The 16,969-nt window shown below is 37.5% G+C and overlaps 1 protein-coding gene across 3 annotated transcripts in view; it reads right to left on the bottom strand.

Moving 5' to 3' along the window:
• The window catches only part of DIDO1 (death inducer-obliterator 1), a 56,880-nt gene that overhangs the window by 23,030 nt on the left and 16,881 nt on the right, over positions 1-16,969 (bottom strand). For all 3 annotated transcript variants that reach the window (XM_069803588.1, XM_069803599.1, XM_009918326.2), the window contains exons 3-7: positions 16,031-16,141; positions 14,802-15,717; positions 14,172-14,490; positions 10,979-11,191; positions 9,941-10,166 (exon numbers count right to left, since the gene is read on the bottom strand). In XM_069803588.1, the coding sequence (XP_069659689.1) occupies positions 9,941-10,166; positions 10,979-11,191; positions 14,172-14,490; positions 14,802-15,717; positions 16,031-16,141 (1,785 nt within the window). The remainder of the gene's footprint in view (positions 1-9,940; positions 10,167-10,978; positions 11,192-14,171; positions 14,491-14,801; positions 15,718-16,030; positions 16,142-16,969) is intronic.

Here is a 16,969-nt window from a genome sequence, read left to right as displayed (position 1 = left end):
TTGCCGGTCCTTTTCATCAGTAGCTCCAGCATACCTACAATAAACATTCTTAAATTTAAAATAAAATTAGAGAGATGACTACTGAACATTAGACTGTCCAGCCTAACAGAATAACAGGGAGTTTCACCAGAGACAGAAGATTAGTGCCAGAATAAGGCATTTAGTAGCTCTTCTATTTATTTGGCACTTTTGAACACACAGGTGTACCTCCCTTGGCTTGATGTTAGAAATGGTATTTAAACCAAAACAAAACATTAATTCCCATTTCCCCCATTTTGTCCTGTGAGCCACTTATTAGGACAGCAACAGGATTCTTACTGACTGAAGAGGCACGGGCTAAAAAGACTGAGAGGTTCAAATAGAGCTAATGAGTCAGCTCATTTCCAGAGTGAAACCCAATGAATCCTCTAGCAAAAAAAAGGGCATTCCTTGCAAGGCTTAAGAAATAGCATTACTATGGTATGTTCACTACAGACATAACTATAATATCTCCCACTAGATGTCAACAGATACAGAAGCCCTCCCCTAAGGAAATTCCCTGTGAAGCTAAGCCAAATAATACAACGTGCAGCTAAGAATGGAACTTCTGTAAGCAGCGGAGGACATTAACTGCTACATTATCTACTGTGTTACAGACAAGCCTGTTGAAAGCCTGATGGTTACATATCCTTCACTTTTGTACATCTCAACATTGATGTTTCAGCATTGTTAATGTGGCTGTTCAGGCCTAATTTAAGAATGATTTCCAGTGTAGTGCTGTTTTAATTTTGCATGAAGGATTTGCGGGATGCGCTCGTATCATAATCCCTCACCTACACTGGGAGGCTGTGTTTTACACCACCAGCATGGAAAGGGAACTTTGCTCCTCCTCTGATCTCAAAAATACTTCTGTAGAGCATTCAAGTCTATGCTGGTTCTTCCCTCTTTCCCTCTCCACCCGATCTTTCTTTGGAATAGTAGCTTTAGAAAGCCACTTCAACAGTACACCACAACCCTTAATTTAAATAGAAACTATCTCATTTGTGATGGGTTGTTTGCCCAGAGACATTATCTAGTTTTTCCAACTTTTAAATACCCGAGGAAGTGTGCTATTACTTTTGTTTGTATAGTTCTAAAATTATTCAAATCACACATTAAAGATCTTGCTCTAGTTGATGCTAAAAGTTTTAAACGATGCTGCAGACAAACCATAGGCAGTTACACTTCAAGAGTCTATCTCATAATGAGTCTGTAAGGCTCAGATTTTTTCCTTTGAAAAAATCTTTGCAAAAAAAAAAAAAGGCATCACAGCTGCTACTACTACAGAACACTTTTTTAAAAAAGATTTTTGTGAAAAGTGTCTTGCAGCCATGCAAGCGGATTGTTTGTTACATAGTACCAATTATGAGAAGTTTCTCTACAGAATTAAGTCTGGCATAAGGCTGTTCATACACCAGAACTACTGTCTCCGGTGTCCAATATCGTCTTAACATTTCCCTGTGTTCTCCTCCATCTACACTAATCCACTTTTTTCCCCAGGATACTATTCCTCATGGCAGCGTGCGGAGAGCACAGGCTGATGGCTGTGTTGTCTTGTCCAGCTTGCACAGAACTTTCCACAGTGGGAGCACTGGCCCAAGGGAGCAGGATGCTGGCAACCCAACGCTTCAGAAGACGCTGCCTTGCACACCAGCGAGCCTTTACAAGCCCACAGCATGGAGGCTGGTGAAGCACGTGCGGGTTCTACGGATATTTTTCACGCTCCTCTTGTCACTAAAACAGTTTTAAGAAAAAACCCACCACCCACAACTATGAAATGTATGCACAGCATACAAGTTTGTGTGGCATCAACAGTGAGAACGCTGGTAGTTAGCATGTTTCTGCAAGAAAAAAAAAAAAGAAAAAAAATTCTGTAAAATTCCACAATATGAATAAAACCTAAGAAGCAGAGTACAGGTACTTGTGATCCACCTTTTAAAGTGAATCATTTACTACATTTAAAAGAATTTTTATGTCCTTTCAAAAAAACCCAAAAACTAATGTCAAATTAGAGGGAGGAAAAAACTCACACTAGTGCAGCTCTGCAGTTGTTAAAAAAGGAAAAATACCCGTTAGAAGGTATTCTCCAATAGCCTGTGCAAAGGCCAAGTAAATATGTATTTTGAGAAGAGCTCATCTCTAAAGATCTGCAACAGCACTGGCCTTTACAGTGGCTTAAACATTTGATAGGAATGCATATGTGAAAAGACCAGGCAGAAGCAATAATCTATTTAGGAGTTCACAAAAAACCCAGCCAGCATTTTGTGTCACTAAAAAAACTGGCCTGTGAAATTGTCCTGTAAAGTTCTGTACAGTCCTGCAGCTCCTTCTTGCTCAGTTGCAGGTACCTGCACTATCCCATTTCTCTGTGCAGTCGTTCCAGCGTGCTGCAGCTGTCCGGTCTGAACACTACAAAAGGTGAGGCAGCCCGTTTTGGCACGTATGACAGCAGAAAAGGACACGCTCTTGGCTCAGAGAAGATGAAATCTCTCAACCCTATTTGCCAATATCTGAGAATTTAAGAACTGCATTTTTCCCTTTGTAAAACTGTCGAAACAGGGGATGGGCAGGACTTCCCAAATTTAAAAGTGGTGGTGTTCCAACAGCTTCCCTTTGCCACTCAGCCTCACTATGTCCTAAATGGACTTGTCCAATGCAGCTGTGGTATGACCCCTTTCTGCATGATTCGTGACAGAAATAATCTTAACAGAGCAGAATTTAAACTAACCCCTCCACCCCAATGCAGTGGCCGATACCAAACTTGAATCCATGAGTTCTTCTGAAGTGAAACCTTTTGATGCATTATCTAACTTAAAAAACTGAACGAAATACATGGGCGAGCTGGTGCTTTAGATGTCAGTTATAAAGCACTCTACAATGGGAGGTTACTTACCAGTTACGAGATGTTCCTCAAAAGCAGCCTTTGCATAGTCACACTGCTGGAATGCATGCCTGACATCTCAGAGCCTCAGAAACTTGTCGAAGAGTCAATCCTGTTAGGTGCCACTGAAGCACCCTCTTGTGGCACTGAACATTCAGTGCCCAAGGCTGTGAAGGTGAGGTGTAGTTTGTAACCGCTTCAGTTCCACGACCGTTCAACTGTTGCTTTCCTGAAACCTGTTTTTGCTAGACTTTTTTTCATTGCCCTCAAAGCTAGCTTAGCATTAGTTCTAAATAATTCAAAAGTGTTGAACTATTCTTAAATAGGTTTCGCTGTTATTTTTTCACTGTTAATTGCCTATGGAACAATGTGTTTGCTTCCACTTTCAAGACTTTATTATCAAACACTATAGTGTTTCAGAGGTGTGCCCCCTGCCCTGCTGTTTTTCTTCAAAAGCCTCTATCAGTTCTAATCTGCACCACAATGAGAAGCTCGTAATAAAGCTGCCTCTGTGCCAAGCCCTTACATTCAGGCACACAAAGAAAGTAAACCTGTCTTTAAAGTTAATTAATTTAGGAAACTCTGAGACAAGGGCCTTTTCTGTGGTGGTGATTTGTTTGCATTCAAGCCAAGGCTGTAGCTATGCTCATGCAAATCTGTAGCTTAGACACGCAAAGCTTTTGTTTGTTTTAATCTACATGAAATTATAGTGATTTATCTGATCTACATTAGCCGACTGCATCTTCACAACTACACCACTCCCGAGTGAAAGAGGCAAAAAAAAGGCCTCCTTATTTTCCAGACCGTTCATGGATTGGTATCATCAGTCCTTGCAGGGATAGGCCATCTTCAGGTTCCAAGGTCAGTACAGATCACACAGTGAATCATCAGCACCAAGATCAGCAGCAAAACTTGACTCCAAAGTGCAAGTGATCACCTCAAAAAATCCCTTTTATTTGGGGACTAGCAGAGAAAGATCTTTTTCACTGGCTATGCAGTCAAGTGAGCAAGTTCAAAGAACTAAAGTAATATTAGTAAAAGAAAGCAAAACAGCAATAGAGGGTGGTGAGTTTTTTTAATCAAACTTTCATCACTTTCAGTGTTGATGACAAGAGATAAACCACCCTAATATTCATAGTGCATCCGTAAGTTGTACCAGGTTTCTGCCCCCCCCCAACCCTTCCCCTCAGCAATGGTTCCTTATACTGAAGCCACGCACCCATTATGGCCAGAGTGCTGGCTTTCTGTCGTCCAAGCGCCTTGGGGGTGCTAGGTGCTTGAAGGCAAAATAGGAAACATGCCAGGAGTAGGGACCAGCCTTCCTAACTTAAGAGACACGGCAAAAATCTTCATGTGGCTGACAGCCACAGGACAGATGTTAACATACCTTGTAGAGCAGAGAAGGGGAGCTCCAGTAGTTCACAGGCAGGAGATGATAATTGCTCCCCAAGGATCCCACTGCTCCTTTTAATTGGCTGCGTCCCAGGGAATGTTGGCTTCAGCAGCCACTACTGGTCTGCCTCACTCCACAGCCAGGGTTCAGATCATGTGCCAGCACAGCCCCTGCCACTCTCACGATGCAAGCTCAGCACCGGAGCTGCGTTACACCAGCCACTCCTGTACTATAATCTTTCCAAAGCCAGAAGATCTCCAACATGAATTTCTCAGAAGTTCTGGCAGACTCAGGTATTCTGATCATTATTTGGTCTGTCAGCAGCCTTTCTGAAAACTCCCCTAGTTACAAAGAGTTAAGGCTAGACCTACTTATACAGCAGCCACGTGTCCCAGAAAATGGCCAGTAACGTAAAATAATTTTTTTTATTCCCCTGGTACTACTCAATACTAATTGCCTCTTAATAAGGGTCTACATTGTAGAACACAGCATTAAGCTTAGCTTTCAAGGAGTTAATTCAGATGCCAGAAGTAGTTTAGTTGTAACAGTCTGGAACTTGGCACAGGCTAGTTTTTCCTGTGGGGAAGCACTCACACCAAAACAAAGGCATCAAGTTTAACTAGTCAGTCCTTGCAGACAAACATACTTATGACTTAAGAACAGCTCCTCAGTTTAAGTAAAATATTTTTTAATAGTTAAGCTAAACCAACAGCAGCATATCCACATACACTGCACTCAGTTGAATAGTCACAACTTAAGCTGGTACAATCTTGCCCAAAGAGAAGCATTATATTCGCACTAGTCAGTGTGCAAACAAGGCCTTACTTTTTCCTTTTTGCAATGGTACTTACAGCTTCCTACACCACTATTACCTCCTGAGCCGTAACTCCTGTCTTGAGTGTACTACATTTTCCTCCTGCTCTATTTATAGTGGGATATTTTCTTTCTTTCCTGCCTTCATACTGTTATTACGGAAAGAAAAAAAAATGACACAAGAAAAAAAATACATAAATTATATATGCTATAATCCTAGCATTTTGGTATACACATCACATTTTCTGATGATGGGCTTCCAGTATCACTGTATTCCCTTTACAGTGTCTTCATATTTTGATAGAGGTGTATAGGAACAAAGCAGTCCAAGTGACTTTTGTATCTGGGACCTTTAACTGTACAAGCAGGCGCTATTCACTTTGTGAATAGGTCTTGGGTGTAGAAAAGTTTAGCTGCAGAAGAAAATAAACTGAAAGGGGATAATAAAAGGAAATTTGTATCACCAGAGCCAGGGCTCCTCAAACCTGGCCTCCCACTTCCAGGAGGTGGCAGCGTGAAGTTGTCTCTTTGTAATTCACTGCTGTAAAAAGCAGGAGAGGTACCAAAACCATTGTGCTTTTCTCTTTATGAAATACTTCCCCTTTGAAGTGCCACTCATGAACAACTTCTTTGAAATACTAGCACCAAATAACATGTTATAATAGATAGCTGTAAGCTCGTACTATTTATCTGCCTACAGTTAAGTAAACAGAAGTTTAGTGGCTTGGTGTGCTTTTTACTCATAAGTTCTGCCACAAGAACTCTCCTGTGCGCTTAGTTACTTTTATCAATAAATGCAGTTAAGATGTTTAAGTAGCTTTAACACCTGAGTTCAGTAAATTACTGGTTCATGTATTTCTTCTAAGTCTAATAAGGTAAGTCAGCTGAACTTCAACAAAGATTTGAAGCACTGATGAGTACTTAAGCATACTTATAACTGGACAGTTTCAAAACTGGGATACCACAAATGTCTATCTTCTTTCCCACCCTTTTGGATTCGTTTTCTATTTTAAAACTGCTGATACATTTGCTGCTGACTTCTATTTGGCAATTAACAGCAAAGATATAGAAAAAAGTCTCTTTCAAGTTTTGCTCTATCAAGCAGAAACCTCAGTTCAGGTGCTTCATATATATACATTGATACTGCTGATAAACCTCTGCATCAACAAACTTCATGTCTGAAGTGTTCTTTTACCCCCTTTTTACAGGGCAGCAGTGCATATAATGGACAAATATTATTACAAATGCAATACATGATATCATTTAGTGTAAAACTTGAAGTGTAAAAGCTTTCAGCAGAGTAAAGCAGTGGACACCAACTGCTTTTGTTGTTCCTTAAGGAAAAAAATGTGCATATATTATGCTGTTTAAAGTTTGTCCTCCTCCAGTATAATTAAAAATAATGCTTCCTATTACTGTAAAATGTATGTTAGTCTGCTAACGAAATTCAAAACATTTCAGAAATCATTTTGGCTGGTGCTTCCCCACAAACACCTAGGTGATCTTACTAGATAAAACAAGTCTGTTTTGCTTTTGTTATGAATTTTACATCTCCTTAGATATGACCTAAATATTGATAATTAACACTAGCTCACATGACAAATTCAGGATTTCTATCACAACTTGAATCTCTGAACAATAATGTTCCTAAATCTCAACAATCCATATACTTGTATCAATTTGGAAGCTAGGATGGCTTAAAATTCAATATAAAAGGTTTACCACTGCATATTACATTAATACCAATTTTCCTAATGAAATTAAAAGCAACATTTCTGAAAGGGAATGTGACACATACCTAATTTCCTCTTCTATGTGTAGTTCAAATACTGACTGCAACTTTAAAAGTACTTGTACTTAGTATTCACTTAACAAAGCAAGTTCAAGGTATTTCCTACTGTAGTTATTAAATGAATAAAAAGGATTACTTTCACTGGAACATCAAGATGTAAGACAGTGTCATTAATCAGGCTCCAGATTTTCGTGTACAAAATCACTTCCAAGTACAGCCCTAACTCATCCCCAGAAAAAGCTACAGAAAAAAAATTATGTAGAAACACAAACTAATGGAGTAACGGGAGGAAAAAAAAAAAAAGCTGCTCTATATAACTGCATACTACTAGCACCAAGTGTCCTTTCTTTTCTTTTTTAAATGCAGAACAGGTTGGGAAGAGAAAAGGGGGCTTGGTGGCAGGGCTTAGATGCATATATACTACATGCCCCTATCACCCAGCACATCCGTAAGACTGGCTTGATTTTCTTCTTGCTACTAGTGAAACTACTGTCATATCTAACAACAAAATCTTGTATCTGACAAGTACAGAGTAAACATATAAAGTAAATCCATGTCTGAAATATGATAAACTGACTGATGGAAAGAATATTAGAGAGAACAATTCTGCTAATCGTGTTAAGTTTCCTTAATTCCTAAAGGGCCTCGTGCACTGAAGTCGCAAATAAGGATTTGCAGAACATGGCTTGAAGCTCTGGGAGGATGCGGGTGGTATTTTGAAACACTGTATATGGAAGAATCCTGTCCTTAGCCTCCTCTAGGTGATCTTAAGTCCAAATATTAGACACCTAGATGCCTGAACTAGTCATCTTAAATGTCTTTCATAATCAATATTCAGAAACACAGATTTCTAAACAGAGGGTCACTTTGTTCTGAGATTAGTGTCTAAAACAGATGGTATGCTTTGTCCACTGAAGGTGTTTTTCTTGATAGACTAGCTCAGTCTTAAAGAGTTCTAACTTTTAGATACCCTAATTGAAGTGAGATGACTCTCACGAATTTCCGTAATGCTGTAACTTCTATGTTTTTGAAGAGCATATAAAGATTTGTTACATAAATAAAATCTTGTAGAATACTCTTAGAAGATGATGCAATGGCAGCTTCTCAGGAAGATTACAGATCAAACCCATCCATCAAAAAGCAGGACAATTTTTTTCACAAATACACAACAATTTACCTGGGAATTTAGTAATGGCACAGAGTCCCCCCATATTAGTACAACTTACCTTAATAATAGCAATCCGAAGGTCTTCCTTGCATTTGGTACGAGAGTTCTTCATCACACGAACTAGGCTGTTTTCTGTTCGTTATTAAAGTCTGGTATATACACATATTTTTGAACTAATTTAAAAATTTAGCTACAGGAATCTGATTTTCTACTGGAATTGGTTAAATCTGTATAACCACCAGTGTGGTAAAACTTAAGAGCAACACCCCCTTAAAAACCAAATTTGTTGCCTCAAAACGTGTATTCCTGTCTCCTAGAAAAAAAACCCTATAGCAATAAGGACATTTTAAGTTATATGGACACTTGCAATTATATTGAGATAGAAAGTGTCACAAAGATTTGACATGTAAAATAAGCTCTTATAGTTTCATTTACATCTTTCTCAATTTTAGTTATATTTAACACACTACTGTTTCTGACAAAAAAAGCTACAGTTTCTTTAGAAGCAGCTTAAAAAATGCAAGTTTGTAAAAATATGTATCTTAAGAGTGTACTATAAAAAAGGCACAGGGCCCAAGTAACAAAATATGCAACAAAAAATGCAGGGAAAAAGTATACCCATTTAAACATTTGATGTGGGTAAATACAATTAAAACATACCTAGGAAGTCTACTGTGTGCTATAATAATAAACAGCAATTTAGGGTAGCTGGTGTTCCCTCAGTGTTTAAAAATTACATCTAAAAAAATCTCATCTAAAAGATAAGTTATAAACTTAACAGTTACTTTACATAGAATGTATGTGTTTAATAACTAGGTTTATTTCTGAAAATAAAATGTAAATTGGCTAAAGTGTGGTTAAGAAAGCTGTGAGAACTGAATTTCTGAATTCATTAATCTTCAAGTGAGTAAACATCAGACACCAGGTCATGTGTTTTGTAAATGTGAAATGTAAGATTTCATCTGAAGTTCCACCGCTGCATTATAAAACTACTTAGCTGGAGTCAATCAAAAAATGGTCATTAGCAGAAAGACTTGTTCAGGCTACAAAGCAGTATTTACTTACCTTTATATGAGTTACAAGGATGCTATTCAAAACCTGCAAAAATATGCAAGGCAATATCTCTGCCTAATATCCACTTAAGATGTGTTCTTGTGTGTGTGGATAATGTGTGAAGTATGAACATACAAATAGACAGGGGCAGAGGGAGAGGAAAAATAAAAAATAAATTTAAAAAAAAGAGTACTGCCTCCCCCCCAAACTTAAAAGTAAAGAATGGTCCTTAAATTATTTCATGTAAGGAAGAAAAGCAGCAGGAAGAACTTGGATATACTTGACAGTTAAAAGCTGTTTGCAGAAGTGTAAAGTATCGTTGGATACCACGTTGAAGATTTCATTCTCGGCACTAGCACTGAAAATGCAAGACCTGAGAGACAGGTGCCAAATCTAAATTACAAAAATACAATTCAAATTAGTACAGTCAATTGCTGATTCACAGTGCATACTGTGGAACCTTTTTGTAAAACTTAACACAAATGTATCAATACTTACCTTTTCTAGATTAGAAACAGTTACTGTCTTTATGGGAAAAATTTAAAGCTTAATCATGTAGTTTTCATCCAGAAATCAGCTGGGTAGATTGATAGGCTCTTAATCATACAACTGACACATGATACAAATGAAACTTCTAAAAGTGTCTCCCATTTGTGTGTATCTCTGTGTGTGAATCTTTGAAGGTGGCGAAAAGTAGTTTGGTGCCATACTAAGAAAAAAAACCCCAAATCCTAAACTCCCTAGTCTTGCAGAGCCAAGAATGGATGGATATTCAAAGAAAATGTAAATGATTATTCAGGAATATCCCTATGCGATACATACATTTGAACAACAGTGAAGATGAAATGGCAGCAGTCCTTTCAGGCTTTACAGCATTGTAATTATGATCGCTTGCCCAGGACGGTGTGCTGTTTTCTGCTGCTGGCTCTTTAACAATAGGTTGAATGTTTGCCTCAGTCTTGGCAGTTGTCAAAACAGTCTTCTTCATATTCATCTCTCTTTTCTCAGGAAATTGTCTCTTTTGGTTTGAAAGAGGCTTAATACCTGCCTGTATGATTAGAAGAAGCTTAATTACTAATAATCTTCAAATATATTATAGTCTACAAGCAGAGACATAGTTGCATACATGTACACAAATTTCTTTTATAGTAAGCTCCTGTAAATACACTTGAAATGATCTAATTTCACACTCAACTCTATAAAGCAAAGGTAATATACACTGAAACTTCAGGAAAGAGAATGGTAAAGAAACCACCTCAAAACAACAGTATTATCAAGTTGTGGGGTTGGTTTTGGTTTGGGTTTTTCTTGTTTGTTTGTTTGAAAACTTACTGCCCATTTCATAGTGGCTTCCAAAGGGAAAGGAGAAGGTTTTGGTTTCATCTTTTTGCTTCACAAAGCACACATACAATGTCACATTAGTTCACAATTCACAGTAATGCTAAATTACTACCCAAAAGCCAGTAATCCAGAGTTTAAAAGGGTAAAATTAATTTGGAATAAAATTTAAGTAAAAAAGATGTACTGCTTACACTTTTTTTTTTTTTAAAGGTAAATTAATTTGGAATTAAAGTAATTAAAAAAATAAAAAAGTGCACTACCATCTAGAAGCCCCTTGCAAGAAACTATCCAGAGGCAATTATTAAGATTTTTAAAATGTGACAGGAAAACATTTTATTGTCAGAAGAATCAAACAGTGCTCTTACCACAGAAAAAGGCAAGAGAACAACAACAACAGAAAAATAAAAAGCTCCTCTTCAATGCAGGACTTGGCAATTTTATTTGACTTAAAAAGGGAGAGCACAGAAACAAGCCACTGTGCTTCAGGACAACTGTTTTGGATCATAAACATAAGCTTACCTGCAGTTGAGATTTTGGCATCCCAGGTTTTTCAGATTTTGGTTTGATCTTCTCTTTAGGTTTTGGTTTTGCATCTTTGCCAGCACTTAAAAACTTCATAGTGGCTGCAGCATGTTTGAGAATGCAGTCATTGCTGCAATACACAGAATCAGGCTGAGCCAAATTAAAACAGCCAGGACCAATGCACTTCGATGCACCAGGAGCTTCAATTACCTATAGATTGAAATGAAGTGAGTTCAAACTTCAAAGAGGAAACAACAGAAACATACCTTTATAACATGAAGAAATGCCTACATATCATATGTGCAGACTGCAGCTATGACTGTTAGTCACTTGCACAATTGCCAGTGTGAAAACAATCTTCATTCATGATATAACAGAAACAACCCATACAACGGTAAGAATTTCACTCTTGTAACACACTATTTTCAGAACATCTTCTATTTTCAAGTGGGTAGTCTGCTAGCAGTGAACTAAGGGAGGCTGGTTTCCTAAATTTTCAGATCCCATAAGCACACAAATGCTTTTTTCTGCTCCTCTATGTCATGTGAGAAATCTCCTTAATAATGCAGAACTAGCTTCTCAATAGCAAGGTTTCTAAAACACATTTTACTTATATATCACCATCAGCTGCTGTCCTCAACCACGCACACGTGCAAAAGGAAGCACTCAGCTATACAAGTGTACAGGTAATTCTTGCTCTAGAGGTTTACCAAATTTAATTTTAGAAGACTCCAACTTACATAAACACAACCATTCTCTGACACAATTTTGCCATAGCCTAATACTTCTACATATTGAGAAGTTTGCATATGCAGTCTGTACTTTCCTGTACCTTACAATTACTCTCCATTTATATCAAAGTGTTATATACTAAGTATTTCCTCTTAAAATGTTAAGATTTAGAAAATAGCATATTCCTTGAAAACAGAATACATTAGGTCAAAGTCGAGAAATATTTGAAAGCTCTTTAGGCTCCAGCACATCACCTCTAAGTATTACGCCTTTAGTCTCACTCTTCCGGATTACTCCCCAAGATGTTATACAACTGACCTAACACTCAGAACTACCGTAGTTCTAGACAGCCTCTCCCCTGTCAACATTAACTGCAATTTGTAATTACCACAAATAAATTTTTCAGGAATATTTCCAGTAAAAAAATATTATTTGCATAGTGTAGCTTATTTTTCCCCAGTCAAAAGTCAGTAAGACAGTATCTGCTGCAGTCTGATAAAACCTGGATTTGGGAATTTTCCCATAAAAATTAAGTTTATGCTTTAGAATGCTTTTCCATCACATACACACTTAATTGTGAAGTACAAGAAAGAAGTATCAATTCATGTTCCCTAAGAAGCACCTCAAACTTCAGATTAACTGAACTGTCATTTCTAATTAAGTGCATTTACTCAGATGCTGACAAAATTTTCAGTGTTGATGTGTGTACTTACACAGTTTCTAGAAGTTTTAACCACAAACCAAAATTCTACAGCTATACGTGCTTATGGACAGCAACAAAAAGGAGTCTTTCTCAAAGTGCTTAGAATTTTGGTGTAAGAGAACAAATAAACTGAATAATGAGACTGTTTAGTCACCGTAACACAGAGTGATCTCAGCACATCAACATAGGAAATAGCAATGGTCTTTCTGCCTAGAATGGGCAGGGAATTCTGCGGAAAGAGTGGTGCTTGTTTATACAAGCCATACAGGGATCTTAATTGAGGTATGAGGGACAGCATGGGCTAAAACACAGACTTCAACTGTTCAGTTCTCTCAAAACATGCTACCACCTGGCAAACACAAGTAGAGCAGTTCCATTCCATTTCCAAATGCCAAAATAATACCTAAAGTATAAGCAGTTCTTCCCTAAGAGGCAATGAGTTAATGATAATTATGTTTTTCTTTCACTAGAGGAGAGATGCCTAACACATTCAAGTAACTTCTTATGCTAATATCGAAGCATAATTGGTGATATTCAGAAGCAGAACTTAAATTAATACTAACACTGTCAGCAAAATGCAGACCAACACCAACAGAACTGGACTAGAAAACATTTTTGTGTACAAAGAACAACGAATGTATTTGAAACTGTATTTGAAAACATATTTGAGAAAAATAATGTTTTCCACACATTTATCTTAAAATAGAAATATTTACGGTTTTAAGCTCAAGCTGTTCTGATCTATACATTAAGCTCACTATGCTGATACGGATACCTCTGCTATTTAAATTGACTAGAAGTGGGGAGTGGTCCATAAATGTTTTGTAGAAAATGTACTACAACAGAAAGACTTCTCTAGAGATAGGCTTATACTCAAACTTATACTTATTCTAGGGATGATTTCAAAGTTTAAAGATTAGGCATGAAAGAGCAAATTCATACAGAAAAAATATGAATAGCTGTAGCATTCTAACAGCAAACACACTAAACATGCTCTTCGAGGCATAGTAAGAAGAAAAGGAAAATGTTCAAGATGTTGGCATTACTACAGTAGCTTAGGCAGTACAAAGACAACCCCTGTAGCATGAATTTTAAATTTCTGTACATTGAGCTAGAGAAGCTTCTTTGCTTGTATTTGGTTTGGGCATGGAACTTGCTATTATAAAATTTAAGCTTCTTTTCTATTTTATGCCAGAATTTGCAATAATTCAAAATACACATTTTTATGTTAAAAAAGGCAGTATAGAACAATTCTGTATGTACTAATAACTTGAAGAAGCATCAGGACAAAAATCAGAACTTCAAAGACTAATTGGAAGCACAGAGGAAGTACAGTTGGAATTAACTCCAACAGACACTTGTCAATGTTAAGTAAAAAGTTTCACTATCACTGAAAATGCCCAAACTGTTGGGAGATTATTTCAAAGCTAGTATAAACCAGTCCAGAATTCTAATACTTTTATTAAAAGAACAGCTTATTATTTGACTTCCAAAACAGTATTTAGAAAGGGCAGAATAGCACAACGCATTTCCTTACACCTAAATAAAACTTTTAAATCCCCCACTTCAAAGTAACTTAGTTTTAGTTCCTGTGCTGACAGAACTATGGATAAACTTCTGCTAAACAGTAATATTTAGTGGGTTGTTCAGCTTCATATTTAAAAAAACCAAGTCAGATTTAAAGCCATACAAGTAAGCCATTGTCTCAATGTAATCAGTGAAACACAAAAAATAAGAAACAATTAAAATACTTACAGGTTGAAATATCTTTAGTTTTTTCTTCCCACTTGGATTCGCAGCTTTTTCAATCCTACCCTTGATTCCTTGGTCCTCAACAGATTTTTGTTCAATTGTTCCTATGCTTGTGAATTCTGTGCCATCCACATTTACTTGCCCCGCTTTAGCTTCCTGCTGGTCTATTTCTGAAGCAGGCTCATCCTGTCCCTGAAGAATGGTGCAGTTCGGACAGATATAGTCCTCGCCATTCCTTTCCAATAATCGCCCTCGAGCTTCAGAAATACCCACGCAGTCACCATGAAACCATTCCTCACATCTATCACAACAAATCATAAACCTGAAAAAAAACAAACCAAGGAACAGTAAGACATTGTGAAAAGACAATTAATGCTCAACAGATATTTCAAGAAGCAGATCTTAAGTACCCTGTTAAAGTACCAGTATACTGTTCTGCCTCACTGTTCATTTCTGTATTCGTTTATCCCCCTTTTAAATATTTGTTATAAACTGTCCCCCCCCAACTTCAAATACACCCAAGAGCTCATTTGCATATACTCAAAAAGTAGAGCATTATCATCTGGTTTGATTTTTCATCACAGAAAAATTCCAACTATTTGCACCGCATTTTTACTTGAAACCTTTGCCTACCTGTTGTTATGAGGCTGACGACAAATACAGTACAGTGCATTTGGGTCATAAATCTCAGACTCAGGTTTGCTTTTGGGCAGTTCTTCGGGTTCTTCATCTGTGATCCCTTTTGCGCCAAGAGCAGGCTTTACCTCCTTCTGAACCTGAAGATCTTCAGTGTCTTCCTCAGACACAATCACTTGACTTGCAATCTCAGTGTTGTCTGCAGTCTCAGGCTCTTGTTTGACAGGCAACTCAGACTCACCTTGTTTTTCAGGCTGGACATCACCTGTTTCTGTAGGATCTTGTTCTGAATTTCTTTTCCTCAGACGGTTCTGTATATCCTTCAATGTCAGCTGCACAGGTTTCTGTTCAACACGTTTCTTTCTTAGTCGATTCTGCAGCTCCTTTAGTGTTAACCCATCACTATCACTATCAGAAGTATCATCATCTTCCTCTTCCTCCTCCTCCTCCTCCTCTTCTTCTTCTTCCTCTTTTGTGCCTCTGCTTTTAGAGCCTTTCTGATCCTTGCAACTCCTAGTGTTAATTCTCCGAGTCACAGGTTTTATATCGGGAGTGCTCTCAACACTATCTTCTGAAGCAGTTTCAGCATCTGTAGCTGGACAGGATGCTGGTTCACTTGAATCTTCCAGAGTAGTAGGAACACTCCTCCTCCCTCTGCGTCTTACTGTTGTAAGGAATTCTTCCACTCTTTCTGTTCGCTTTGGTTGCCGACCACTACGCCTGAGGTTTAAGCTTTGTTGCTGCTGTTGTGGCTGTTGTTCACTACAGTCCACATCAGTATCTCCTGCACCTTCTCGCTTAGCAATTGTAGTTCTTCGAAACCCCCAGGTTTTCCTGAACTCTTTACTTGTAGGCTTGATAGTTTTTTGCTCCTCCTCATTGCTTTGCTCACCTTTATCATCCAAAGCTGATGCTAAAAGCAAGGGAATAGTTATTAAACTGGTGGTGAAGGAAGATGTTTTTTCTTAAAAGGTTTTTCAACATAGTATTATTTTCTTTCTGATAATATAGATATCTCCACCTCATTTTATGACCCTGAAAACAGATAAAATGCTTTCTTGTGAATGTAAGACAACAGCAATAGCAATTAAGTACATCACTGAACACTGTGCCAACATAATCCAGCTGTTACAAACTCTTTGGTTATTTAGAAATACATGTATATACACACACACAACGGACAAACAAGCCTATTTTCTGCTCAATACAAAAGGAAGAAATCTTACCAGGAGAACTATTTTCCATGTTGTCGGTATTAGACTCAGATTCTAATGGTACTGGCTGTGAACTTACAGCTTGTTCCATAGTACGGACACCACTGTCCTCACCCTGAAATGCTGAAGAGATACATAAGGTTCAAAACTCAAATCCAAAAATATTCATAGCCTAAGTAATTATTAAATATTCTGATGTAATCTCATTCTGCTATTGGAACAAATACTGAACTTGAATTTCAAGCCAAAAATAGTCACTGAATATCAACAAAAAGTTGACTGAATCCCTTCAAAGTACTAAGTTAAATATATGGGTTTGGACACTATACTGACATGTTTTATCAAACAGCCTTAGGATTTCTGATATTTCTCAATAAAATCTTTTCATGGTATGAATCTACTCCCTGGGGTCTGTCCGTGGAAAAACCTATAGCAATTCCACTCCTTACGTGGACAGAGGAACCATGCATGCACCAGTGTGAAAGACTATGGAGCAGAACAAGGAGTCATCCAAACAGACAGTGCAGACACAGTTACTGTTTTAAAGGTGAGGATGATATTTGATATCAATAACGTTTTCTGGTAGAAAGGACTGCTGATTACCTGCAGCAAGATAAGGAGCAAGGTAGAAACAACACCAAGTTTAAAGAAATTCAAAGCTACTGCTGTTTAGATAATACAGGGTTAGTGAAAGAATAACAAGGTTTTGGATTTTAAACAAAATGTAAAACCAGAGAAACACCCTAGTCTTCCTTGTTAAAATAAATTAGGCCTGTACCTTATCTATTAAATAGTTTAGCTGCTATTTTTAAGTTGTTTCAGAAGCCCTGGTGGGTATTCAGGATAAAACAACACACTTTCCCTTCATTATTTCTCTAACAAGGTTTATGGGATAGAAGAAGTTATACAGAAAAGAACAAAATAAATATCTTCCCAAACATCTCTCTGGAA

The sequence above is a fragment of the Haliaeetus albicilla genome, chromosome 2, assembly GCF_947461875.1.
Source record: "Haliaeetus albicilla chromosome 2, bHalAlb1.1, whole genome shotgun sequence".
Classification (NCBI taxonomy): Eukaryota; Metazoa; Chordata; class Aves; order Accipitriformes; family Accipitridae; genus Haliaeetus; species Haliaeetus albicilla.
The sequence above is the reverse complement of the archived record's forward strand: the minus strand, read 5'-3'. Positions and strand labels throughout refer to the sequence as shown.